This window comes from Tinamus guttatus, unplaced genomic scaffold (assembly GCF_059628265.1).
Source record: "Tinamus guttatus ecotype Peru unplaced genomic scaffold, ASM5962826v1 Tinamus_guttatus_pri_ptg000304l, whole genome shotgun sequence".
Lineage (NCBI taxonomy): Eukaryota > Metazoa > Chordata > Aves > Tinamiformes > Tinamidae > Tinamus > Tinamus guttatus.
Window position 1 is genome coordinate 107578 of NW_028288838.1, and position 27334 is coordinate 134911.

The following is a 27334-nucleotide window of genomic DNA, read 5'->3' on the forward strand; positions in this document are numbered from 1 at the left end:
GTTTGCTTACTTGCAAGTCTTAAAGTCTTACAGTGCAGAATTTACCCTCTGTGAGTTCATAAGAAAGCACCTTGGGGGTGAAAGGATAGTGAAAAGTGGCCCAGTGAGATGACAATAAAACTGAGTAATCTGAAGTTATAAACCTTGATTCTTTTTGTTCTTGGAAAATTGTGGTTGGATGGCAGTATTTTACTGTTCCAGTCTTTATCACTGGTGTGGAGGCGGGGAAGAGGTGGCAAGAGGTGGTTTGTATTTGGCTTAAGTTTGTTGTAATGCTCTGGTCATAGACCTGAGACTTCTGAGCAAGACATTTGGGTTGAAGAGTCTCTGAGGTTTTTGCAAAGAAAGTGCAGGTTCGAAGCTCCTGTTCATGTGTCAAAAGGATGCAGGTGGTAATGTTACCCCTAGTTCTGTTGTGCCCAATTGCAGGATAGAGTGCGTGTGTTTGTTTTTCCCCATTCATTAATTTTCTGTCCTTTCACAAAGGGCATACCTATTTCCTCTTCCTCTCCAAGTACGCATAACGTACAAGGCAGGAAAAAAAGATCAAATGGGTCTTTCCAGTTGCAGCAATCCTATTGTAAATATTTGGACAATAATCAGGATATACCTTGATAACATAAAACATACAAAAAATATTACAAACTATGTAGTAGTGTACTAGCAGGGAATTAAAGGTGAATATTCTTGACCTTAGAAACTTATACATTCATTCAACCTCATCTTCTTTGTTTTTCTTTTTAATTGACTGTAAAAAGTTGTCTGTAATCCAGTTATGCAGAAATAACTTTAGCCTGTGACTGACAATCTTTTTCAGATAACATCTTGCTGTTCAGCAAAAGTGAAAAGGGAATGAGATCAAATTGCTTTATATTCTAAAGCAGTTGTTTGGGCACATCTGTGCAACTCTTAAAAACAATAAGCAACAACACCAGAAGGGCGTGGGCTCTCTTGCTTATTGAAGCCTGCTAAGGATTATTTGAAACAGGTGTTGAGAATTTTGTAACACATTGCTGCAAAACCATTAGCCTTGAATTATGGCTCTTAATCTGAAACAAAACATCATCAGAAAGCAGATTGTCTTGAGATTCGTGAAGGAGAGTGAACAAACTACAACATCAAATGGCACAGGGCGCTCAGGTGTATGTGCACAGTGACATAGAGGTGTGATTGTAGCTTCTGAAGATGTGTGAGGTTGAAGCCGTTTGGATTCCTTTCAAACAGCAGTGTGGGTATGATAGTGTTGCCTTCAACATACAGTGCCCGGCCTTCAGGGGCAGATTCCCATGTGGTCTCAAGTGTATTTGCTCTGCGTGCACAGCTAGCTTAGGGAGACATTAAGTGTGCATGCACAGGGGGCCGTTGTTCTGTGGCTTGCAGGCACGTGTACCTGTAGTGTTCTCTGTGTTGAGGTCTCAGAATGCTGTAAAAGTACTTTTTAAAGTAAAATAGTTGTTGAACAACAGCTGGCACCCGAAGTGTGAAATCATGCAGTGCTTTAGACCTCAGTGTGTGTCCTAAGTGTCTGCCAGTGACCTTTCTGGGCAGGTCTCTTGATGTAGAATCAGGCATTCATCCAAAAAATGGTTATGGGTCAAGTCCAGAGAGTGCTGCCACAGAGCATACTTTTCAAATGCCCCAAGATACTGAGAGTGCTCTAAACTGAGGAAACAATATTAGGGCTAGCTAGACCAAGCTGTGTTGAGTTTTAACTGGAAAAGTTTTGCAATGAGAACTGAAAGGAGTGTGGTGAAACTGATTATAGTTTGTGTGCAACAGGCATTGTTTTATGATCACTGCGGCCTCTCATACATTTGCAGAGGTATTTTAGATTTTAAAATGTGGGACTAATTGAAGAGAAGACTGACGTATAAATGAAAAAATGAATTACCTTCAGACCAAAAAAATGCGACTCTTTCTTTGAGTACGCAGTAATTGTTTTTGTCTGAAGCTAATTATGCTGGCTTGTGTTGTGGTTAATAATTAACTTATTCATAGAACATTAACTCATGCTTATATGCCTTTGTTACTCTGCTTTAATTCCTGCTATTCATGATTTAGTTCTCACAGTTTCTTAAGCATGTATTGCATAGCACCTTGCTTTGATCTAAATCTTAGTTTTAACCAGTTGACTTGCATTTTTGTTTAATAATAGCCAGTAACTGGTTTTGATATAAAGTCTAGCTTTCTTTACACTGGAGCAAATGTAAAGCTTAGAAGAGCATAGTAGTTCCTAAGTAAATTGCAATTTCAGCTTGTCAAGCAAGATGATTGATTTTTATTATTATTATTTTTGCATCGTCCTGATCACGTCACCTCTGCCACTTTGAGGAAAGACTTCAGTCAGTGTTACATATATGTATGGCACATACTCACTGCTAATTTGCCTGGCAAACCCAGTCACACCTTAGGCTAAATGCTAAAGGTTTCTGCATGAAATACTCGTTGCTGCATAGTGCTCACATAGCACACTTAAATTACAAATGCCCCTCCCGGATGCTGATCCCCAGATTGCCTTGAAATCCAGACAGCTCCATTCTCACACTGCTTCTTATCCACTTTTCTGCTGAAACTGCAGCAAAATGAACTTCTGCACTTAATGTTTAACAAAATGAGGACTGTTTGCTCACTTACCAGAGGGCCTCTGCACCTGTATAAACTGTTGTTTTTCTCATGGACACCCTACTGTGACAATAATCAAGGTAGAGGTAAAATTTATTTTTCTGAGTCAAATCTGCAAGTGGATCAAAGGATGAAAAATGTTTACAAACATTCTCAGGCAAGCAAATACTCATTTACTTATCTTTTTTTCCCAGTGCTTTGAACTCTTCATGTGGAGACAGGAGGGTAAAGCCCTATTTTTTTAAGGTCATCAGCTTTAGCTAAAATTCTCTATGGCCAAAATTATTTTGGTAGAACCAGCTTGACAAATAACAGTCAGAAACCAGATAATTGGGGCTTTTTATTTCCCAGTCACTGTAGCACTTTGATGCTGTACTCCCCTCTCTGCTCTCTTCCTTTTGAGAAGGGAAATGGAAGCTTCCTTGTCCCTGGGAGAATTTGGATGCACATGCACATATGTATATACATGCCTATGTACACTTGCTCCACACACTGTCCTACAGCAGGCTCAAGCTGAGAGACAGACCTGGACTGGTTATTGCCCCTCTGCCTCGAGGTCGAGGCAGAGAGGCTGCCTGGGCAGGTTAAGAATGGTCCGTTCGAGTGTGACGACAAAGGAGCGTGTATCCTTCCTGTGCGCATCCTCACTTACACATGTTTGAAAGAAGGCCCCGAGGTCCACTTACTGTTCAGTTGCATGGTCATCTGTAATAATAAAAACCTGTTAATAAAGAAACTGAAGGCAGACAGGCACGAGCTGCCACTAGCAGTTGTTAGGGATGTAGCGCAGGGGAAATCACTTTTTGGTTAAGGATACAAATCCCACTCCATTGGATGAACAGGGCCCTGTTACTGCTTGTGAACTGTATCAGGTTGCCCTGATTACAAGTCTGAAATAAGTGCCACGGAGTGGGGTATTTCAAAGGATTTTATTTTTGCCTTTGTGCTTTCTTCCAGGGAGGAAGATGAGTATTCAGAGCTGCGGTCAGAGCTCAGCCAAAGCCAGCATGAGGTCAACGACGACTCACGCAGCATGGACCAGAATTCTGTTTCGGTACCGGAGAACCAGTCCACTGTGGTCACTGCAGACGTGGGTGGGTTATGTTTCGTAGTAGACATGTTTCTTTTTAGTAGTAGAAAGACAGTCTATTCTTTGAAATGCCAGTCAAACATTTGGTTTGTGGAAGAAGGGGTGCGTGGAGTTACACACATCCTTTATGTATATACACCAGTGAAGTAGTCTAACCCCTCGAAAAGAATTGTGGACTGTGTAGAAGTTTGGGAAAATGCCTGTAGAGTGGAACTATCTGTCTAGTTTTTCTGCAGCCTCAATTTAACAAGATGTTTTCAGTTTTTGAGAATTGAGTACTCTTTTAAAGTAGTGTATAAGTGTATAGAGATTTTGTATAGACATATAATTAGATTTAGACCAGGATGAATCGGATGTGAGCGATTCAAAGGGTCTCAAGAAAAGACCACCTCCAAACTGTCTATGAGTGATATGTTGTGGTTAAGAACTAAGAGGGCAGGTATTTTTTTCTATGGAATTTCATCTGTTAATTGTGCCATGCAGGCACCAATTACTGATCATTTGAAGAATCTACAAGTATACAAAAAAGTTATGGTAAGACAAAAATGCATGTGATTGTATTATAAGCCTGAGAAGATATTAGGCCTTGAATATGATAACCTTGTAACTGCCTGGGCACAATTGCAACCACGATTAACAGACCTGTGGAGTAATCCTCTCTGTGACCAAGTTCCAGAATTCTCTTTAGAATATTATTTCTCTTAATTTGTATTTAAAAACAAATAGTTTGTCTTCCTTTTCTTCTGTAAGTAAACTACGTGCATGGTAAACTACAGACACCGTACACAAGCAGTGTTTTAAGAAATTGCTGAAACAGCTGCCTTAATTCCTGTTGCAGAACCTGTGGTCCTTAAATATTACATCATTAATTTGATACGAAACTTTGGTTATAATGCAGCATGTAATACTTGCTACCTTGCATTTGATAAACTACATTGAAACAGTCTCTACAAATTTAGAGTGGTCTACTTCAATAGTGAATTTTTTTTTTGCTATTTTTTTTTCCAAGACACCACTTCCTGGAAGAATTGTACTAACAACAGACTGATCCTTGGGCATAGCGTTTGCTGCCTTAATAACTCAGAAATAACTTAGTATACATAATATACTAACTTACAGATAATAACTTCCATATAATATAAAAACGTAGAAAATATGTTACTATTGTAAGAAAATAAGTGACACCATCTCCAGATCTACATTTGCCCATAAGTGCAAGACCTACTATAGTACACTCACGTTTCAGTGACTTGAATTTCTAGAAACAATGAAAGAGCAAAATTTTTAGTAATATCCCATTTTTTAGTTAGATATCCCATCCTTGGAGTTCAAATAATTATTAAATATTTAACAACAGGTTATATGTAGTTAACATATTTTGGTAGAGTTTTTATATTCTTTAAAACTGAACACTTTTGCATTCAAAAGTAGATGTTTAATGTTAAGTTTGTAGTTGAATAGAGAGTAATGTGAGTTTTTTTTTTTTCTTTGACAAAGAATTTCAGTCTAATTTACTTCTCAGCATTTATTTCGTGGTTTAAGCTTTGATTTTCTTCCTCCTGGGATGGAACCGAAGCAGGGTTTGCATGCATTAACAATAAGTTGTCATTTTAAGTTTCTACTAACACTGAGAAACATGAAAATATGATGAAATATAGCAACACTAAATAAAAAAGAATGTTAGCCCTAGGGCTTCCTTCATATATCCATGTTTGCCTTCTGCATATAGTCTCTGTTTTTTTTCTTTTTTTTTCTTCTTTTTTTTTAATATTCCTTTGAAAGTAAATCCTTGTGGGTATATGTATTTTATTTTTATTCACATATATAAATACAAAATCTCTGTATAACCTGGTAAATAATCATGACCTAATAACAGTATATATAGTCTTGCTTAGTGAACTAATTAAATGGGCATCGGTAACTTGGGAAATTTCTGAGAAAGTTCTCTGAGAGAAATGTGTGCTCTAATATTATTGTAAACCCTTATTTTTCAGAGGCAAAATGATAATGCAGGGCCTGTACTCCTAGGAACTTAGTATATGTGGTCTTGTGTGAAGGTTGTTTGTTAAAAAGGGCAAAATTTGTATTATATAAGATCTTACAGAGATCAAGGAATTAGAGGATTTTTAATCATAAAAAAATAAACTTATGGGGGGTGTATAACATTGTCAAGGAATGTTTTTTATGTTAGCATTATAGCAGGCATGTGATTATTAGTCAGGAGCTACATTCAGGAGTAATCTATTGTATGAGTGTTGCCCATTCACATTGGTTACATAATACTGTCTTCATTTTTTATATATAAAAAATATATACATATATAAAAATATATATGTGTGTGTATATATGTGTCTGTGTACAAATATATATATGTATGTGTGTATATATATATTTTGTCAGCAGTAGTTTTATATTTATGACCACTGGCTTGCGGAGATAGATTTGTGATACTGAGTTTACAGTTGTTTACTTTCTGGCCACCTTTCTTCTTCATTGTCTACCTTTTTCAGTCTTCTCCAGAACTGAGTTTTTTTAAGGTTGTCTAAAATAATCTGTTGTCTCATGCTTGTGAAGTCCAGTGCAGGTCAGGCCAGGCTCTTTTACACCATCTTGAAAAGCTCAGCTCTGAGGGCCGTATTTGGAAATTCTACTGTAGTGAAACCCTTGGAGCAGCAGTGCAGAATAACATTCCTGCAGCAGGAGTGCCTGTCACTCTTTTTAGTAAGGTAGAGAAACTGCTGTCACTTGATGCACCACTTGTGTGCTGTGCAGTAAGCAGTTAATGCAAAAGTCCTCTTGATTAGTAACCTAGAGATAAATAGTAACTAATGTGTTTTAGAGACAACAAAAAAGTGTGTTCTACCATGTGCCTGTCTTAGGAATTACTGCTGTGTAACCAAATGTGAACTTAAGAATGCCTTTACATGACATACCTTTAAAAGAAAAAGTATTTAGCAGTTCTGCAAGAATTCCTTCCCAGGTTGGATTTTGTTGATTGAGTGAGTCACTCTGTACCCATCAAATATGCGTTCTTTTTCTTTTGTAGATAACTGTAGTGACTTGAATTCAGAACTGCAAAGAGTGCTGACAGGTCTGGAAAATGTTGTCTGTGGGAGGAAGAAGAGCAGCTGCAGTTTATCTGTAGCAGAAGTGGATAGACATATTGAACAACTCACCACTGCCAGCGAACATTGTGATCTAGCCATTAAGGTATTGATAACGTTAATTACTAAATGCAGCGAGTACCTTGCATGAGCTGTGATGATATTCTGCAGAAATTGTGCATTATTTCCAAACATGTCAAAGTACTTTGCTAAAAAAGAAAGGAAAAAAAATCATAGCTCATAGTATCTGTTTAATAGGAGGTCTTATATCTGTTAACACATTAAATTTTCCAGGGCACAGGAGGAACTACTAATAGATTTTTTTTTTGGTCTCAAAACAGAGATGTTTTTCTCATTATCACTTCAGAGATGAGAGAAACTGGAGCGGTTAATTTACTTTCTGAAGGTTATCCAATAAATGGATTGTCACTTGCTCAAGGTCACACAGCTAGTCAGAGACTGGTAAATGAAACTACAATATGTAATGCTTTCTAAAGTTTGAGGGTAAATGCTATTAACTACATGTAAATTTTGGTTTTGTTGTCTTCTATTAAAGCTACTGCTTAATCTATCACTCCAGGTGTTTTTTTTTTTTTTTAATTTTAACAAGATTAACCAGCCACAGAAACAAGTAATTCAGCCAATACATGCATGTCTTTGTTTTATTGTGGGTGTAAACAGAACAGTAAAAGGGAAGGCTGGTAAGACATGAGACGAAGAAGTCGTAATTCAAAACCTTAAAGCAAGGGCATAGTAAAGTGGCTTAGTAAAGAAAGGGAAGCAGGAACAAGTTTTATTTGTGTCAGATGGAAAAGGAACAGTGACTTGTTTATCTAAGAACAAGTATTTTGACACTTGGCTCTTGAAGTGATGAGGTCTGGACCATTCTGAACTGCTCAGTCCTTTGGCATACTATAGGGAAAGGTCAGCTCTGATCCTGGTGATGCCCCAAAATATGATTGCCTCTGAAAAGCTTATCACTGGATGATAGGTTGGCAATGTATCTATATAAGACAGAGAGACTCCTGAGTTTCTTCCATTTTCTGGTGCTTTAGGATTACAGATTCCCAGTGCTCAGTGTTCACAGAGGAGATTGTGAATCTTGGAAAACGGAGATTGGTCTGTGTATAATCCACAAAAATCTCTGAAGTGAGAGGATATGAGAACTGTTGCAGCCAGTAGATCCAGTGATATCACAAAGTAGCTACCACAGGCTTAATTCTCGAGCTTTTTGTTTGTTTTAACCCCACTGTTTTCTGTTGCTTCCAAGTAACTACAATCCAGGTTTTATCAGTGTAAGTAGCTGTCAGCAGCTTTACCCCAATGCAAGATACAGCCCTTCCTTTGGTGTGATCTTTCCATGCACAGTTATTTGTGGACTGTGGAAAGGGGAGGCTTTCCCACCGCTTATGCGGTAGAGCCTGGGATTGTTTGCATTGGACAAGTGATAGCACATGGAGGATATTAGCCTTTCAAGAAGATAAGGAAACTCTGTGACGTGCTCAGATTACAAGTTGAAGTGTGTCACCAAGGTGTTTAATGTAGCAAAAACATGCAGACCTCCTCTGCAATTCCACCTATTTTGCTGCAGGTTGTTTCTGCTTTCCTGCTTCTGCGGCATGAGAACTGAGTTCTTTAAAATGCATAAAATCTTGTATGGAATCTGACATGTTCTGGTATCTTTTGTTTTTACTGTTGATGATTTTCTTCATTGGTGAACAAAGGACTAGTGTTTTGGATATTTTGGATCCTCCTGCTTTGATGGTTAGATTTTATTGTTGTTTTTAATGTAGTTTCTGGTAAATTTGTTGCTGATTTTTGTACAAATCAAGTGACTGTAGCCCGCTCAAGTGTTTCTGTCCTGCAATTAAAAAAGAATAGTGAAATGATATGAGTGTCTCGATAAACTGCAAGGAAACAAAACTTCCCTTTGTTTAAGAAAATTTACGTAGAATTGACTGGTTAACGCTTAGGATATATAAAGAATAGCTGTTAAACCCAGTAACTGGTGCTTAACAATAGCAGACTCTAAAGATGAAAAAAGCTGTATAAACTGCTCATCATTAACCATTAACCCAATGCTAGAACATGAGGAAAGTTTCACTGGGTCACATCGAAGCCTGTCTGTGTTGTGGCAGATGCCAGTGGAAAGACCGTACTGATCAGGATGGTCTTCCTCCTTATGTGCTTCGAGCAAGATGTGGGTTGGGAACTTCTTGAGCCAGAGGTGCTATCTTTTGTGCTTAACAGTCTTGAATGAAGTTTCCTTCTGTGATAGTATCTAACCTTTTTATCCACCTATTTTTTTTCTTATCCATAATATCTGGAAACAATAGATTCTGCCATTGACTTGTGTCATATGAAAAAGTACTGTTTTTTTTTTTCTTTTAAAAGTCATCCTTTATGAGTTCATATTTCATTACGAAATGTTTCATGAAATATTTGTGATACAACATTAAACGTTCTGAAATGTCTGTGATACAACACCTTAGTAAAGGGATTGAGGCAGGGAGTATGTGTAACAGACAGTGTCAGAGACAAGACTGGAATTACCATGGTAAAATATCTAACCCTGTGCTTAGAACTTTGCAGGTTAGTCCTATAATCTGTGAAATTACACTAGGATTTATTTGCTGTGCAGCAGCTTGCCCCAAATAACTGCACTGTGCCACTGCTTTGAAGAAAAAAAAAATCCGCCTATGATACTTTCTGCATTATTCCCATGGTGGATGTAGCATACTGGTCCTGAAACCAGGGAGCTGTAGAAGTATTTTAGTCAGCAAAAGGATCACATTCAAAATGTGGGAGCATAGGAGCAGAAAATCTCTTCAGCTTTGTCGAGGACCATAGGCAGCCACTAGTGTGACTGTCAGACCCATGCTGGTGCTGTCGCTGTCTGAAGTTTGTGTTTTTGTGGGCAAATAATAGCAATGGAGGGTCTGGAGAAACAGCAGCAACCTCTCTGTCCTCCATTAAAACTCTGTAGCCTTGAACTCCTGCTGCTGTCTCCTCATGAGTTTTCCTTGTTCAGTTACTGCTCCAGCCTTGTCATTCCTGGCAGCACTGTGAGGAGGAGCAGAGCCCTCGAAAATGGAAAGACTGAAAAAATAGTAACAGTGGGCAGGAATAGGGGAAAAAGTGGCAGCTGCTGAACTTGGCATTGGCAGAGGGAACGGCAAGGGGAACAGCAGGGCCCTGTGTGGGAGGGGTTTGGGGCAGGAAAGAGAGAGGAGGAAACAGCAAAAAAGCAGCAGTTTTAAAAATAAAACTGGCATCAAAAGTTCCCACCTTAAAGAGAATCATTCTGTCACTACAGAGCTTTTCTTTACTTTTCAAGATTAATGTCCCATGTGCATATCCAGCACTTGAACTCTTCCTCATGTTGAAATAACCTTATCTTCTGTATATGATTGTTTGAGACCTGTAGTCTCATGTCTGCTAAGCATGAGTCTCTTACTATGCTGCAAATCTGATAAATAGTATTAATTTATTCATAATAAATAATGACAGTTTTGCACAAAATGTGAAACACTTGCGAACAAAGTGGAAGTTGATCGATACTTCACTCTGAGCTACTGCATTCAGAAGATTTCTTGCAGGGAAAAACAGGCTTGTATTTTCAAAGTGGCTTGATCTGGCATTTACAGCTATTCTGTAGTTGGTCTTTTTATTTCCTCCCAAGTGCTCTTAGCTAATCTAATCTAATTTAAGTAGATCTCTATTTAATCTCTAATAATCTCTAATATATATTACAATTTAAGTCTTTTTGGGGGAAAAAAGACAAAAAGATTATTTTAAGCCTTGCAATATGAACTATTCGCATCGCATATCAAATTTTAAAGTATGAGCTTTAGTTATAGCTTGCTTTTGGAATATCCAATGAAGTGAAACTTTCCGTTTTGCCAGTTCCATCACATGTCCGTTAGTCTTCTGCCTTTCTTGATTTTATTTTAAGGTGGGCTACTTTAAGAGAGATTCAAAAGCCTATTAGCAACAGTCAGGGTTTTTGCTTCATATAAAGATCTTTGCATAAATTACAACGTTTAGCACAGGTGCAATGTTATGCTACTATGCACTATGTTAACTGCATAGTAGTTAACACTACACGGCGAGTGTTACGCTGCATTTTAACCTGTTGGAATGGCCAGCCCCACTGCAGGTCTAGCCATGAGAGTGCCTGTCCCTGTGCTGGCAGGGTGGGTGTGTGTGCAGGTTTGTGGGGTTCAGTTCCACCCAGTGGAAGTTGTTTCACCCTCCTCTGTGCTGGGTGGTGCCTGCAAGGCAGAGTTCTGAGCAAGGGAAGGGGCGGCAAAATGCTGGAAGGCAGCAAGGCCCAGAGAAACCTAAACTTCTTTTTTTTTTGAAGGCACTAGAAAGGCTATAACATAATTCATGACAATGTCAGCCCGGTGCATTTTCTTCCTTTTATTTCCATGTCCTCTGTAGGTAATATTATGTCCTTGAGGCCATAGAGAAGAAGGGAGTCATCATCTTTGCCTTTCCCAGTCTTTTCCTTGTCCTTTTTGTGAAGTTGGACCAGCATGAAGGAAGGTCCCATGCCCGCATGTACAGACAGATGCCAGGCTTGGGCTGCTGCTTTCTGTCTGTTACCCAGCAGGGAAATGACATTGCTGCCTATGGCAAGGAGTCATTATTTTAAAGTGCTTTGAGAAGAACTTACTGAGATTACTGTCATTAATCATGTTTATTGAAAGAAAGAGAGATGGCTTGTATACAAAAGATCACTATGCTTTTTTGTTAGATGGTATGAAAATAATTAATAAAATGGTTGACTGTAATTTTGGACAAAAGAAGCAAAGTAATAGGGATGCGGGGGAGGTCTATATATAATGCCGTATTTGCCCTTTATACCTTTCTGTGCTGTGTACCATTAGTCTTACTTAATCACCTTACTTTGTTTTGTGATGACTGTGTTTTTGCAGACAGTAGAAGAAATTGAGGGCGTACTAGGACGGGACCTTTATCCAAATCTATCTGAGGAGAGATCTCGATGGGAGAAGGAGCTAGCTGGCTTGCGGGAAGAGAACGAGAGCCTCACGGCCATGCTGTGTAGCAAAGAGGAAGAGCTGAACAGGACCAAGGCCACCATGAATGCCATTCGTGAAGAAAGGGACAGGTTGCGCAGAAGGGTAAGGCCTGCCAACCATCTCAGCACTGCATGGAAAAGCACATCTTCTAGTCCATGTAATTTTGCCACTAGAAGAAGTTTCTCTTTCATCTCTCTTCATGTACTGGTTTTAAGGTTTTTGATTTTAAATCCAAGCTATATGAATTACAGAGCTAGGACAAAACGGAACATAACTGAAAAAGGGTATATGATGAACAGCCAAGATGTATGACAGTCTTCTGTCAGAGATCATGTGTTAACAGAAAGCCTGATAATTCATCTCCAAGGAAGCACATGTAACTTGTCAATAGAGAAAGCAGCTGTTCATTTAGTGAATTTTATGATGATTTTTTTTCTCCTTTCCTCCAAACCAGAAATATGTCTTTGTTTTTGAAGAGAATTCAATTTGTGATTAGGAGAAAGAAAATAAACAGGACTCCTGTCCTGTAATACTTCTCAGAACTGAACAATGAGTAGCCTCAGTCATGTCCAATTTCCCTGTCTCCATTTTTTGACTGTCAGATTAATGCCTTGTGTCTTGTATGGACTCTGAAATTGTTATAGAATGGAAATTGTTGCAGAGAACAGGAGAGCTAAAGAGAATATGAGCTCTATCCCTGTTACCTTTTAAATTAGTTAACCCTGTCTGTTAAATCTGTAGTGTTTTAGATACATATCAACTACTTCCAGTTTTAAAGTTTGACTGTTTCAAATTTGTGCTCAGCTTGTGTGACAGTTTAGAAAACCATGTATTTTGAAAAATTTGATAGTGTTACCCTTTAACTAACGACAGCAGAGCAACTTTTTAGGCAAGGTCTGTCTTTCTAGAAGAGCATTATTCTTTAGCAGCTGAATCATTTTAGGAGGAAGTTGTACTGTTCGTGACAGCTAATCTTCTGATATCAAGCTACAAATTATTTTAGCAGAGCTCTATAGCCTCCTTTAACCCTAAAAGAAATGCAGGAAGAATTGAGATCTGCCTTAATCTAAAATATGATCACTTCTGGCTTTTCTTTTTTAGTGTTTCGTTCAATTTGAATTGACAGCAGAAGATGTAGAAGATGTTCAGAGAAATCGGCATCATATTTGGAGACGTGACCAAAAGAGATTGTCATGTTTAACATGAAAAATTAAAAAAAAAAAAAAAAAAAAAAGAAGCGTTGCAAATTAATTTCTCCTTATGAGTACCAGAGAAAGCAAATGAAAACAGGCGATAGTGGCTGTTCAAGATTATGGACAAAATTGGATATATATATATATATATATATATATACTGCTTATTACCACATTAGATTCAAAATTAGCCTGTTAAGTTTCTAAGTCAGAGGATTGCAGTTTCAAAATATCAATAAAGCATGGTATTAACGCCTAGCTACTTTTAAAATGGAGCTTAAAATATTTAAAAATACTTTTGAGTGCTCTAATGTAGAGATGTCTATCAATCAAACCCAGAATTGTTATATTAAGACTGTATCTCAAGGAGAGCAAAAAAAAAAAAAAAAAAACCCACACACCACAACCTCCAAAAACCAGTTCATTTTAATTGGACCAGCTAATACAGCTGCAGTATTTCTAGAACTAGTGGTAGTATCCCTACAAAATTATTGTTTTGTCTCATTGGTAGTGATAGTGGAAGATTGGGTTAGGTAATTAAAAATGCCATCTAGTCCTGTGTATGTGAATGATGCATGCATTGGTGAGTTTGCACTGGAATTTCCACTGGATTTCCCAGTGGAAGCATTTGTGGAGCCACCCAGGTGCTGGCTGTGATATGAAATATACTTAAAATTTCCTTACTGCAGGCAGGGAGTGAGAACAGTGTTGTTTATTATGTTTCTCTAGTAGTTGTAGGCCTGTTTGGAGCTGCTAGCAGGGATGCTGCATGTGTTACTGATGTGCCTCCATTCTGGAAGCAACTCTGGTAAAAAACAGAATTGAGATAAACTTGTTTCATATCAGTGACTGGAAGGGCTGCCAAATGAGAGCAGCAGTCTGACCTTACTGACTTGGATTTTGTTCAGACCAGTGACCCTGGAGATGACAGGTCTTAAATTGCTCTGTGAAGACTGTGAGCTCTCCTACAAAACAAGGCAGTTATGTAATGTCTGTTCACTCCTTTTTAATTAAGGAAACTCCTTTGATAGAATGGAAAGATGTGTCTTGCTATAACCTGCTGATGAGTGAATGACTAATGTTGGACTGGCACAGAGCATAACAGTATAACATAGGCTATATTGAGGCACCACTGACATTTTTTTCCATTTTAATTTGTAGAAAACTCATTGAAATACAGTTTTTAGTATCATCCTTAACTTGCAGAACAACTGGTTTATTTTCCCCACCAGAGAATACTTTGTAATTGTTGTATTGGAAACCACATTTGCATTTGAAATGTAGCTTTGTGTTCATACTTGCAACAAAATAAATGTTTCCTTTGACCTGTTTAATATTTTCTATATGCCACCTGAACTCAGAGTCACTTCAGATTATTTCCCTGGAGAGTAGAAAGAGATCCAACTAAAAATTCTTTGTTATTCTTAAATTAAATTCAGTAAGGAGAATAAGCTGAAGCTGACCGGATCAATACATGCCTTACTTCAGCCCAATGCCTGTAATCAAACAGAGTGCTCTTGGAGGGCTTTTTTCAGGCTTGTTAGAGATTTAATTTAATTAGATTTATTTAATGTGTTCAGTTAACAGAATGTGTTGCTTTCTAAACCAGTAGCTAAGTAACAACATGCATATGGAGTTTTGTTTCTCATGGGTCATTAGTAAATGAGGTTATCACTTATTTTTGCCTGCAATGTAGCTGCTAATTTCATAATAGAGGGGTTTATTTTACCTCTTCATGATATTGTAATATTAAAAATACTTTTTATTTAAGTCTGGGCTGGTCGATACCTTAGGAAACTGCTTACCAGTGTAAGCCTGGTAGCTTACACTGTAGCTGAGCGTACTTCTGAATCCACTAATGTAAATAAGATGCTGGAGAACTTCTGTAACAATGTATGTGATTAATATTAGAACCAGATTGGAATCAGAGCAGTATTATTTACAATTGTTAAATGTAACAGCACACTGCAGTTGTAGCAGAAAAAGTATTTGTGTTCTCAAATCAGGAGAGTCAGTCGAGCAACTCTGGTGTAGCGTATAAACTCCAGTATGACTGCCTAAGTAAAAGATGTTTGTTTGGTTTTTTAACTACTGCCCATGAAAGTTACCACCTTAGCAATACCTCAGTGCAGCCCGAAGCAGTGTGTTGGCATATGAAGTGTCAGTGCAAGCAATGTTCAGGTTTCCCCAGGGTTTTTCTGAAGATCATCATCTAAAATGAAAATGTCTGTGAAAGTCTGTTAAATCTGAAATTCTCTGCATAAGCCATATGTCCTAATAACAACTTGTGCAGTTAATCAAAAACTGATAGTTGTGATGATTTTTTTTTTAATCTGGTCCTAACTCAGCTTAATTTGCCAAACTGATCTGAAAAGCAGAACTATTTTAGCTATATTTTACTTAAGACCTCATTGAAATTGTAATCTCAGGTGGAGTGGAAAAGCATAGTTTTAGTATATGATCCTTATGGCTGCTCAGATTTCCCCCCACCCCGCTTCAAGAAATATAATTTTAGCATGAGGGCTGTCCTGAAATACAAATGCTTGTCATTCTTGCAAGCATTTGGAATGCACCCAGACCACAGAAGGGGTCAGATGCATTGCTCCCAGCTCGTCCTCAGCCCATGCTCTTCTCTCATGACACAAAGTTGGCATGAGCAGCTTGATTGTACTCCTTTCATCATCCTTCATGTTGGGGTCAGACAGAACTGCTCGAGATTGCAATGCTTGTTATGTAATCTTTGGAGATTATTGTAAATTTTAACAATTTAACACCTTGAGCTCTTCTGTCTCCTGTTTTTTTTGGTGTGCACGGGAGACCTGAGGTAGCAGCCAAAAGCTGTTTCCATTCCCCTTCTCCTTCAGCTCTGTAATATTTGCTTACACAGCAATATCTCAGTTTAGCTGCTAATGAACTAGAGTTCTGTTTCTGTTTTCAAGCTTGTATGCAAATGCTCAGTGATTAATCTGAAGTTAAATGAAGGAAAACCTGAGATAGGCTTACTACCCTCATTTGTGTTTGGCAAGCCTGGTCCACAATATTCTAGCTTGGTTTGAAGCTTCCAGAGGATCCACTCTTTGCCTCCAGTGTCATGTCCTTGCTTGTTGTGTCCTTTATTTTCCTTGCTTTGGCTCTTTTGTGGGGCTGCAGCACCCAAATCTTCTGGATGGGCCAGTAGGTAGCACTTTGTGTGGGACTTTTGTCTGTAAGGTGGCAAAAGACAGAGCACTTAGTATCGCTCAGAGAACTGTAGCTTTCTCTGATAAGCAAAAGCCCATGAACATAAGCCTTTGTAGCATGCCTCTTTTCCCATAGCCCCATGTGTGTTTGTGTGTTGTTCCCTTTTTCTGTCCCTCAAAATAGGGAGTTTGTTGTGGTGATTTTCTTTTTTAAGAGTATGTGAAGAGATTGTGTAGTTACGAGTACACGGGTGTAAAATACAGAGAAAAATGGATCCATATATTTTGTAAATTCGTGGTTATAGGTAACTTGAGTGTGTTCTGCTAAACACAGTGTGTTTTTTTGTAACACACCATCCATGATGCGTGTTAATGTTGTCCTTTATAAATCTCACACCCTTGTAATTTGTCTGGCCCTTCTTTCTTCTACACTGGTAGTCTTTTTACTTAGTTCTTAAGGCACCCACAATAAGCTATGCTTTTTTCTCCTTGTACTCCAGTTCTCAGTGTTCAAGGAAAAAATCAGAAATGCAGTGAAAAAGATTGGTCCATGTTGCTAAATATCAAATATTTTAAACAATGCTGTAAAGTAGATAGTTGGGGAATTTGGTTTAAGTTAAGTAGTAGTAATAAATGTGATTTCAATTTAACAAAAATCAGGGGGTTTTTGTTTGTTTGTCTTCCCAGTGTTAATGCAGCAGTAGAAGTCCTGTCTACACTTGTATGCCACATCTGCAAGCAGCAATATATATACATGGTTTATGTCAATTTTAGACTTGCAGTACAGCACTTCTGTTTTTAAGGCATTAGTGCAGCTGTGTCTCTGTTAGAAATCATATCCAAACAAAGGAACATCATATGAACAAAGGAGGCAGCAGCTGTGAATTTCTGGAAAATACGTGCTATGAATGTTCTTTACATTCATCTGCTCAGTTAAGTTTTAATTGAATTTTTGAATTGAATTTTAATTCAATTGCACTTAGAAAGATCTGAGGCAAATACCCACATCCTTATTTCAGTAAGTTGCATTACGCAGTGGGAAGCTGGTTTAGAGATTCTGTGTACTCCTCATTTTTGGAACCAAAGAGGATGATGGACTTCGTTTTGTTTAAGGTGAAGCACTCCTCCATGAATGGGAAAATGAGTGTGATTAGCCTTTTCGTGCTTTTGTTGTTGTTCCTTGCAACCTTATATTAGTAATGCATAATTGTGATGCTTTGTTTTGTAAAACTATTTAGGATCAGCACCTACAATGTGATATTTGTAAGTCTTCAGACAACTTGACCCTCATTTTTCATAAAATCTGAATTAGAAGCAACTTCCACTACTTCTTTGCAGAAGTAGAAGCAGACTGTAGGGGACTGTTGGGATCGTAAGATACTGCTCAGGGGAGAGGGAAGACTTCTAGCTTGAGCCCCAGCCTCACTGTAGTGCACTGAAGGGGTCTGTGTAACTTGTGCAGAGACATTCTGACTGCCACTTCCCCAAACACATCTCCAAAGCACTGACAGTCACTTACTGAACCAAGGAAGGCCCAAAGCTTTAATGCAATTTCTATGTTGGTGTTTTCTGAATGAGAGTTCAGCTTGCTTAAACAATTCTTTGCATAAATGCAATATATCTAGTTTAAGATCCCACTTTTTTCTATGAAACAAGTATCACAGTTGCATTTCATGCTATAAGGGAATATCAAGTGGGCTGAACTCTGTCCTCATTTCACTGGACTTTTGATAAAGTTTCCCAATTGCGTTCTGCAGTTTTTTAACAAAATCCACACTGAAACTTTCTTATTAAGTTAAACATTCTAACATTCAGGGAAACTGCCACTTTGAATGGTTTCCTCTCCTCTGTCTTCTCATGCTCTTTATTTGATACCACGGCAGTAGTTCTGTGAAGAAAATCAGCTCTGTGACTTTCCCCTGTGGCATAACCATGGTGTTAAGCAGACAATTTATTCTTTGTTTATTAAGAATAATTCCAAGGTAAACACTAACTGCATGGTTAGTAATTTATTTTGGCTCCCGGTGGCCTTTTTTCCCCACTCTGGTCCTGGAGCTCATTTGACATAAAATCTCTTAAGTATTTGATGTGTTATGAGAACAGTGCAGTGATCTGCAATGCTTGGTTACAGAGACCTTCTGCAAACTTAGTTGGATACCTTCTTGTCCATACATTATTGGCTTTTTGGTACCTCTACTTAACTGTAGTTTTGAAAGCATGATTAAAATTTCAATGTATTTGACCTTTAATTAGGGTGAAGTCATCCTGTGTTTTTTTTTTTTTCTTTGTCAAGTATTTCTTCAGGATTAGAGCTTTTAATGGAGAATAGTATCTTCATCTCCTTTATTAGGCATCATAATCTTAGCTTTGAGCATTAGCTTCATTCCTCTCCTTGCCTCCCCACACGAAAAATATTTTTTATGCATGTAGTATTGCTGCACAGAAGGGCTTGTTTTTCAGACATCACAGGGCAAAATACAACTACTGTGCTCAAGTCAGAAGCAGTCAGGTTTTGTGAGACAATGAGAAAACTTCTGAAATACTTGAACCATAAAAATGTGAAAATAGAATATTGTGTTTTGTTATAGGTTCGTGAACTGCAAACACGTTTACAAAGTGTGCAGGCAACAGGTCCATCCAGCCCAAGTCGTCTCACTTCTGCAAATCGACCCATTAACCCCAGCACTGGAGAGCTAAGCACAAGCAGCAGTAGCAATGACATTCCTATAGCCAAGGTAAGCTACTGTGTATTGCAGTAATGTTACTTATTATCTGCACAGCTGCTGTGCAGGCATGTGATTGCTTGGGAAATATCATCTAGAATCCCAGGAGAGTTTTCAGGGGTCATAAGGAAGCCCAAGAGCTTGACCTGCAGAGAGACATCAGCATTAATGATTTTACATCTTGCAGCTACATGACAGATGTCAAATTATAACAGTTTGCTTAAGTTTTCCAAAAGTAGCCAGGAAACAAATGATGATATATTTTGTATAATGTATATGGAGTTTGGGGTCCTGTGTAACTTGTGCAGCATTCTGACTTCTAGATTGCTGAAAGAGTGAAGTTGTCAAAGACAAGATCAGAGTCTTCATCGTCTGACAGACCTGTCCTAGGATCAGAAATCAGCAGCATAGGAGTAAGGACTAATAAACATGTGCATGCATGATACCTTCTAAATATGGCTTGTGTTCCGTTAAAAGCATCGTTGTTTTTCTAAAAATATGAGCTAACTTAAAATATCTTAAAGGCTATTTTGAGAAAATTATTTGAGCAGAGTTTTTCACCCAGCATTAACAACTCGTGGTGGCTAGAAATCATATATTGAATGGCTTGAATGGGGTAATAAACAGAGTCAATGTTACTCACTAAGCAAAGAGTTTTCAGTTACATTCCACAATTTCTAAATCAACAGAGAACTGCATCCTGCTCTGAAATGCCAGTATAAATTTAGAAAATACAGTGTTGCCACTGTAGGTTAATATTTATTTCACTGAAATAACAACTTGAATGTGACATTTGTTTAGCCTTTCAAGGAAGTATGTTAACATTTTTTAAATATATGGTGGGCTTCAGCCTTTGGTTAGCTAGAATTTTGAACCAAAGTAACTTCTTAAAATAGAAATCTGTAAATGTCCTATTCTCTTCAAAATGCATAGAAAAAATGAATAATTAATATATTAGTGTGAGAACATCAGAGCTGTCAATCCAAATAATCTGTGGGAGGAATCCAGCTGCTATTCATCACAGTGATCTATTAATTATCCTGTGCAGGTGTCTAGCAGTGTGGCCGAACACTTAGCACATTCCCTCCAAGACTGCTCAAATATCCAAGAAATCTTCCAAACGCTGTATTCCCATGGATCTGCTATCTCTGAAAGTAAAATCCGAGAGTTTGAAGTGGAGACTGAGAGATTAAACAGGTAAGGTGAATAGTTAGATATGCTGAAATATGTTATCTCCTGTTAGTTTTGTTGAAGTTTTTGCTTTTTGTACATCTCATAGTTGAGTCTCAGCTGAAATCTTAGTGCTGGAAATAAACATAAAATGAAGTTGAGACACATATGTTTGAAGCATATGCTAAGGTTTCTTTCCATTGGTATGACAATTGCTTATACATTATTACTCAAGCATGGCACCGTCATTGGTGCTCTTGGAGTGCCCTTTGCTGTGGCTGACCAATTAGATGTAGCATCTGTTTTTTTCATAAAACACATCAGTGTTTAGTGTTAAGTAAGAAATCCTATAACTTAACTCTTCATCCTTCTAGAATTGGCTAGTGTTTTGGGTTTGTTTTTTTTTTCCTCCTGTCTTGTAGAAACTGAACCAGAGCGTTAACTGGCAGTGAGTGCACACGGATGTGTGTCTAACTGTGGAATACATGCAGTTAGACTTCTGGCAACAGAAGAAAGATTGTAACTTTCTGGTTGTAGTTAAAATATTGCTGTTAATTACTGAATAAGCGCTACGTTAGCCAAAGCTCCATGTCCTGATTAGCACAAAAACCCTGTGTGTGGATCAAAACCCTGTGGATCAGGAACCTGAGAACTGTGGCTGAGCCTGCTTTCAAGTGCTGCCTTTCAACTGCTATCCCAAGTTTAGTTTAATCAATACAGTATCTCCTTTTTGTAGCTCATGTTTTTGTAAGGTTGCAAAATGTGATCTTTCTCTATGCTCTACACAATTTTGCATTGACAGCATGTACCCTTCCTTAGATGAGATGTCAAAGACAAGGTAGGAGATTGAAGCAGCTGTGAGTTTTAGCAACTGGAAAAGTCAGGGTATTATTCAGATCATTAAAAAGCGGTATAGCAGCCCTGCTCTTTTTTCTTGTCGTTGCTAAGAAGTTGCTGATTTCAGATTGTGAATGGTATTGGTTTCTTTATTAGTTACTATCTGGACTGTGAAATCGTTTACTTGCTTGCTTTTACTGCATGTCCAGTGCTGATGATTAGATATAGTCCATTGGTGCATATTGCAGTTATCAGAAATGATAGTAGTCAATAACACTGTTATTTTGAAGCTTTACTGAGATTTTAGTTAACTTCATGAGAATTTAGTTAACCTCATACTGCAGTTAAATTCTTAGATAAGATGTTGTTTGACCATTCCCAGAATTGCTGGAGATTTTGTTGCATCCCTGAAAGTCAGTTCTTGTTTTTTAAGTTGTTTCTGTATCATGGTTAAAATACTGTTTTAAGTGAAACAGTTATTCTGGATGTTCCAAAGAGAGGGAGCATTTATGCAGCTGCTTAATCTCTGCATGCCCCCGCGCTACTGAACGTGCCACTGAAAACAAGAAGCAAATATGGCAGCAGGTAGGGAGGAATGGAAGCAGAAAGATTAAGCAAACAGTCAAGATAACTGCCCCATATGTTCTTGTGGCATCAGAAGAAGGCTACAGCTTTCTGCCTGCTCCCCCTTCGCAGGGAAATGTTATAGTGATTGCACTTAATTAGAAGTGGAGAAGATAATGAAGCCAGCTACCCTAGAGAACTGAGATCTCTTGCTTCTTGCTTTGGGTTATGAAGCAGTTAGACTTTGCTATAGTCACTAAAAAAAGGTATATAGATAAAATGGGTTTTGTTGTTTTAGATGATGATTATTTTAGAGTTTTTAAGACAGTGTCTGTAAGCAAAATTTGAAGGATGCAAGTTATTTCCTTTCCCACAGTCGTATTGAACACTTGAAATCCCAGAATGACTTGTTGACAATAACTCTGGAGGAGTGCAAGAGCAATGCTGAGCGGATGAGCATGCTTGTTGGGAAGTACGAGTCCAATGCCACAGCCCTCAGGCTTGCACTTCAATACAGGTATGTACTTGCACAGAAAATGTCTCAGCCTGAAAAAGAGAGAGGGAAAACTTGACAGAGGTCTCAGAGGGCAAAATTGTTAGTGTGCCGTAGTAAAGCTGTTTCTTTTGACTGCCCCTGTGAAGCATGGCCCATTGGTTGAAGTACTAGGAAAATTGTGTAAGTGAAGTTATTGATAGGCATGTATCTCAACGCTAGTTCAGCAGCAACAGTGACCTCAATCCAGTCATGAGCCTTTGGTTTTCTGCATTATTCAGGCCCCTTTCACAAGGCCACGTGGCCAAGGAGTAACATTTTACTCTACACAATTACAAGTGAATTTATATGCCATCAATATTATGCGTGAATTGCTTAGTATTGGTTTGAAGTATCTAAATTTGCTTTAATCTGTGTAAAAGAGAGTGTCACTTAACTCATGATGCTGCAGGTAATTTGGAACGGGCACTTCTGGCGCTAGGACAAACTGTGTCCTGTTTAAGGGGTGTATTCTGTTACTATCAGCCCTGAGCAAATTATAAGGAAGTGTAAATTACGAATAGATGCAGCAATGTATGTATTAAGAAATATACATATATATATATAAGAATGCAACAGGAACAAGTGACTTACAGCTGCAGGTGTTGCCTTATATGGAGGAAAATATTTCAGCCAGGACAGAAAAACAAGTACTTTTCTAAGTTTTCTTGGCATATTAAGAAGGCCTGAAAAGACAGTTTTTCAAATAAATAACATCTACCATCTGTTATATTACTAACTGTTTCACCAGTGCTTCCAGAGAACTCTCCGCATCAAATCTTGTTTTTTTGTTGTTAATGTTATGTGAAGCCAATCTGAGACTATCATGTGGAAGGAAAGACTGTTGAATGCTTATGGTAAAAGTTATATATGTTACATCATTTAATATCCCTGTTATCAGAAAAGCAGTACAGAATCATGTAGTTCATCTGCTACCTCTTTTTTGTTGCTAACTGAAGCTATTTTTCCTGTCTAAATTGCAAATATTGTGATTTTTGTTTCTCTTTTAGTGAACAGTGTATAGAAGCGTATGAACTGCTGTTGGCATTGGCAGAAAGCGAGCAGAGTCTCATTCTTGGGCAATTCAGAGCTGCAGGTGTTGGTTCTGTTGGTAAGATGTCAGCGAATCACTTTATTCTGCATGTCAATTAGCATTCATAAGAGTTAGTTGCAAGAGTGAATCATCTCATGACCCACCACTTAAGAAGGCCCTGTGGTCTCTTTTGTTTTCAACTGAGTAAGTAATCATTTTTGCACACACAAAAAGTAGGGAGGGAGACACTGGAAATAACCTATAAAATTTACCAGCAATTTCAATTATCCTCTGTATGCCATTACAAGGGATGCCTATTCTGGCTGTGGTGAGGCTGCTACAGGCATTTGCTTATGCAGACTGGAACGATTAAACAATAATCATGAGCAAAACAAGGCTCAGGACTGTACAACTGTGGTATCTTTGAGGACATTGTGTTTGTTCTGGCAATATTTACCGCCCCCCAAAATAAGTGCAATCTATTAGAAGCTGGGATTAAAACTTAAGCAATTCAGGAAATATGGGGTACATTTCCCCTTTGCCCTGAAATTTTAAAACTTACTGCATGATATTTTACTATACTGTCTGGAATATCAGTCTCCATGTTCTGGGTTTATTTTATTTTGTGGGTAGTCAATTTTGTGACTAAGTGCCACACTATTCTCTAAGTAGAAGATTAAGCCACTTCTGTGGATACATTTCTGAAGTGTGTGGAACTTGGAATTTCCACTGGCTACATTTTACTGATAGAATGACAGGTTTACACAATGAACATTAACCCATTTTTTATAGTGATAGCAGTAATAATCATGGGTTAAGAAGTGGGGAAGCATTTGGAGAGGAAAGTACAGCTTTTCATGCTGTGTTGTAACAGCCTGCTTGAGAGTGTAATTCATAGCGTTAGCTTCTCAGAAATCACTGAAGTAAAATGAAAGCTTTTAGAGACCAGATGAGCACCTGGAATCAGAGCCACAAGGCTGATGCATTCAGCCTCTTGAATCAAGAGGCTGGAGGTATTCAGTGCACAGTCAGTGTGGTGTTACCCTGCAGCTCGTTTTGCATCTCTTCTAGTGCCAGTAGCAAGTCTTTGTCAGTGGGTTTGTCCATACGTAGTAGGCTAAAGAGTAAATGTTAGTGTGGATGCTTGCGTTCATGCTCTATTCTTCTGGTCATTCCTTTCAAAATGTCAAGCTTTTGCTGATGGAAGAGTGTGATAGTTAGCAGAAATGTTTCTTTGGATTTTCTCCTTACACAGGTGACAAAGAAATTTTAGGAGGGAGAATTACATTGGGTTATGAGGACTTTATCATACATGCATTCTATGACAGAATGTAATTTAATTCTGTGTAAGTGTCTGTCAACAGCTCTTAATTACAGTATTACAGTTACAGTCCTGTGGTAGTAATGATGCCAACTTCCTGTTACGTAACTTTGGGGGATGTTGATGTTAGGTTTACATATCTTTACTTCACAGAGAATTTTGGTTAGAACGACTAAGTAAAATAACAGATTTTTGGTTTGAAGACCAGTTAAGTTTTGCACCGACACTTGTAAGTATAAAATGCCAAAGCATTGCTTCTGCATCACTTGGAGCTGAGCACAACCAGTTGCTCTTAGCAGGATATTCTCACCTTCTTTCTTTTACATCAACGGCAAAAGTGGTTAATGCATGTGGTTAACTTAGCAGGTGCAAAGTATGGGCAATTAGTATTTTATTTTAATAAAGATTAAATGAAAGTCTGTCAAGAAAAAGCAAACTATTTATGCCCTGCACCTCTGTGTTGTATTTAGAGAACTATGAATATATTGTAGCTTTGTTCTGCCTTTTGGTGTACTTGTGTCTTACTGAACTGACTTTACTCCAGCTGGGAATTACCAAATGGTAACTGTGTTTTATGCCTTGCCTCTGCTGAAGGAATGGCTCAGTAGTTGCATAATCTCTGCAGAACCTCTGCAAGTTACATCACATTAATTAATCAGTGCTGGGTGTCTTTTCTTTTAGTATACAATAATCCCTGAAAGCTCAACTACTGCTTCTGAGCAGCAAAGCTGTCCTCACAAATGGAAAGGTAACTAGTAAGAAGCTGTACTGGCAAACAGTTAGCACTGAGGTCACAGTGTTCACAAACAAAGGTGCTGCAAGCGACCACGCTGTGGTAAAACAGCACTCGGACGATCAAAGTAAGAAGTGTAATTTAGGTTGGTGCTTTCCCAGTGTGTTATTGTCTTCGGCATCTTGTATTAATCCTAACTCACAGTGCCTATCTTTATGAACAGAGAAGCTAGTTAAGGTAAAACAGGAATAAGACAAATAACTGGATCTTGTGACTGGGAGGGAGATGCATTGTGGCCAGAACCCAGATTATCCCTGATGCTCACACAGCAGTGAAGCTGCTTTTGCATCATAAATTGATCATTTATCATCATCATCTTGATACAAACTGGAAGTGCATGGAAGCATGTCTATTTTTGACGTAACTCTTATCACCCTCCTCAAAGCTCTAAAACAGATTGTTTGCTTGCAAACTAGGGGACCAAACGTGTGATGAAAATATTACCCAGATGCTTAAGAGAGCTCATGACTGCAGGAAGACAGCTGAGAATGCAGCGAAAGCCTTGCTGATGAAACTAGACGGGAGCTGCGGGGGAGCCTATGCCATCGCTGGCTGCAGCGTGCAGCCCTGGGAAAGCCTGTCGTCCAACAGCCATACGAGGTAATTACAACTTATTTGTTTTCCTAATCCCCCAGCATTTGGTTTTAGACTGAAGATTCTGTTGTGTTCTGTCTGCTGAAATTGCCTTTCTTACCTCAGTCTGCTGAGTGCTCTTAACTATGTTTTTGCAAAGTCACCGTGCGTCTGTGGTTCTAATGGTCTTTAGATTTTGAGCAACTCCAACCAAAATGGATCCTGTATAGATCTGTTGCAAATGGGTGATTCTGAACTTTCATCTTCTTCGTAAAGGGCAAAACTCTTACATTTGTTTTACCCCAGTGACTCTCTTGCTGTCTCACTAAACTTTGAGGAGCTTGTAGATCTCATTCCCATCTATTATATAAGGGTAGCACAGAGCTACAGAGAACCAGAGACAGAGAACCAGTTTGCTACCATTGTTTTTTTTTTTGAATATTAAAGGATTATTTTTGAAACATCACAAATCCAGCCATTTCATTTTGAATCGTTTTCTCTCCATTCTCCATTCCTTTTTGTGACACTGAAATATCTTCCTTTCCATGCAAATGGAATGGCAAACACAAGTCATGAAAGATGGAGTGGATTCTTCCAGAAAACGATATTGCAGTTTTTCTGAAGCTCTATAGAATTTTAAAACTTAAATCAACTGTTACTGCAGAAGTGTTCCAGTTTGAATACATCTGCCAGCAGCTTCATTTGGGGTCTTTGTCTGCCTGCAGTGTAATTGTACTCTGTGGAATGAATATGCGTGGATACAAAGTTGGCAAGCATCCTGGATAAATATAGATGAATATTTTTTCTGTGTAAAATTTATTTTGATTTCTCATACTCACTCTAAAACTTTGTTTTAATTCTGTCTTTGAGGCAGTTCCTTATTCAAATGCTGTCCTTTTTTTTGACACTTTTAGAAATTTACTTTAATACTTTATCATTTCCTCTTATTGCCACCATCTCCTTCAAATGATCTTATTTCCTGCCTTGTTGACTAGCATGGAATAGCTGAAAATCAGGAAAACAGTAATTCAGGGAATTAGGTTCAATGTGAGCCTTTTTTTTTTAAAAAAAAAAAAAGAAGTTTTAATGCTGCACTGTCATTCCAAGAAAGTAAAATTTTTGTTCAGAAATGAGAATGTGGCACAATCTTCACTAGTAACTCGTTGTTCAATCATGATACCAAAATTCTTGACTGACCTAGGAAAAGGTGCTCCAAAGCTGTTTTGAATACTTGACTTGCCCTTTACTGCATGCCCACTTAGGCCATATGTGCACATAAATGTGTTGTAATGGCCATGCCTGACAGCATCTCTCACTAGGCTGCACTTATTTACCCTTGTTCTGTTTGAAGGGGTCATCTTCAATTGTTTATAACGCCTTCATGTTTGTCTTTCTTATGAACTGTCTGCTACACAGTCAATGCATTGTTTTAAAGAAAAAGATAGTTGCCACGATTGTGTTGGGAAATACTTAAGTTTTTGGTTTGAAGTATTTGGTAGGAATACAGTCTCAACAGTCCTTGATTTGTTGCTCCTCATTTTTGTTTTGTTAA

The 27334-nt window shown here is 38.2% G+C and overlaps 1 protein-coding gene across 1 annotated transcript in view; it reads left to right on the forward strand.

The window, feature by feature from the left end:
* The window catches only part of MCC (MCC regulator of Wnt signaling pathway), a 133860-nt gene that overhangs the window by 85025 nt on the left and 21501 nt on the right, over positions 1-27334 (forward strand). Inside the window, exons 4-12 of the mRNA XM_010218640.2 lie at positions 3580-3716; positions 6759-6922; positions 11760-11966; positions 18825-18971; positions 19283-19372; positions 20008-20156; positions 21907-22047; positions 23073-23173; positions 25626-25809. Of these exons, the coding sequence (XP_010216942.1) occupies positions 3580-3716; positions 6759-6922; positions 11760-11966; positions 18825-18971; positions 19283-19372; positions 20008-20156; positions 21907-22047; positions 23073-23173; positions 25626-25809 (1320 nt within the window). The remainder of the gene's footprint in view (positions 1-3579; positions 3717-6758; positions 6923-11759; positions 11967-18824; positions 18972-19282; positions 19373-20007; positions 20157-21906; positions 22048-23072; positions 23174-25625; positions 25810-27334) is intronic.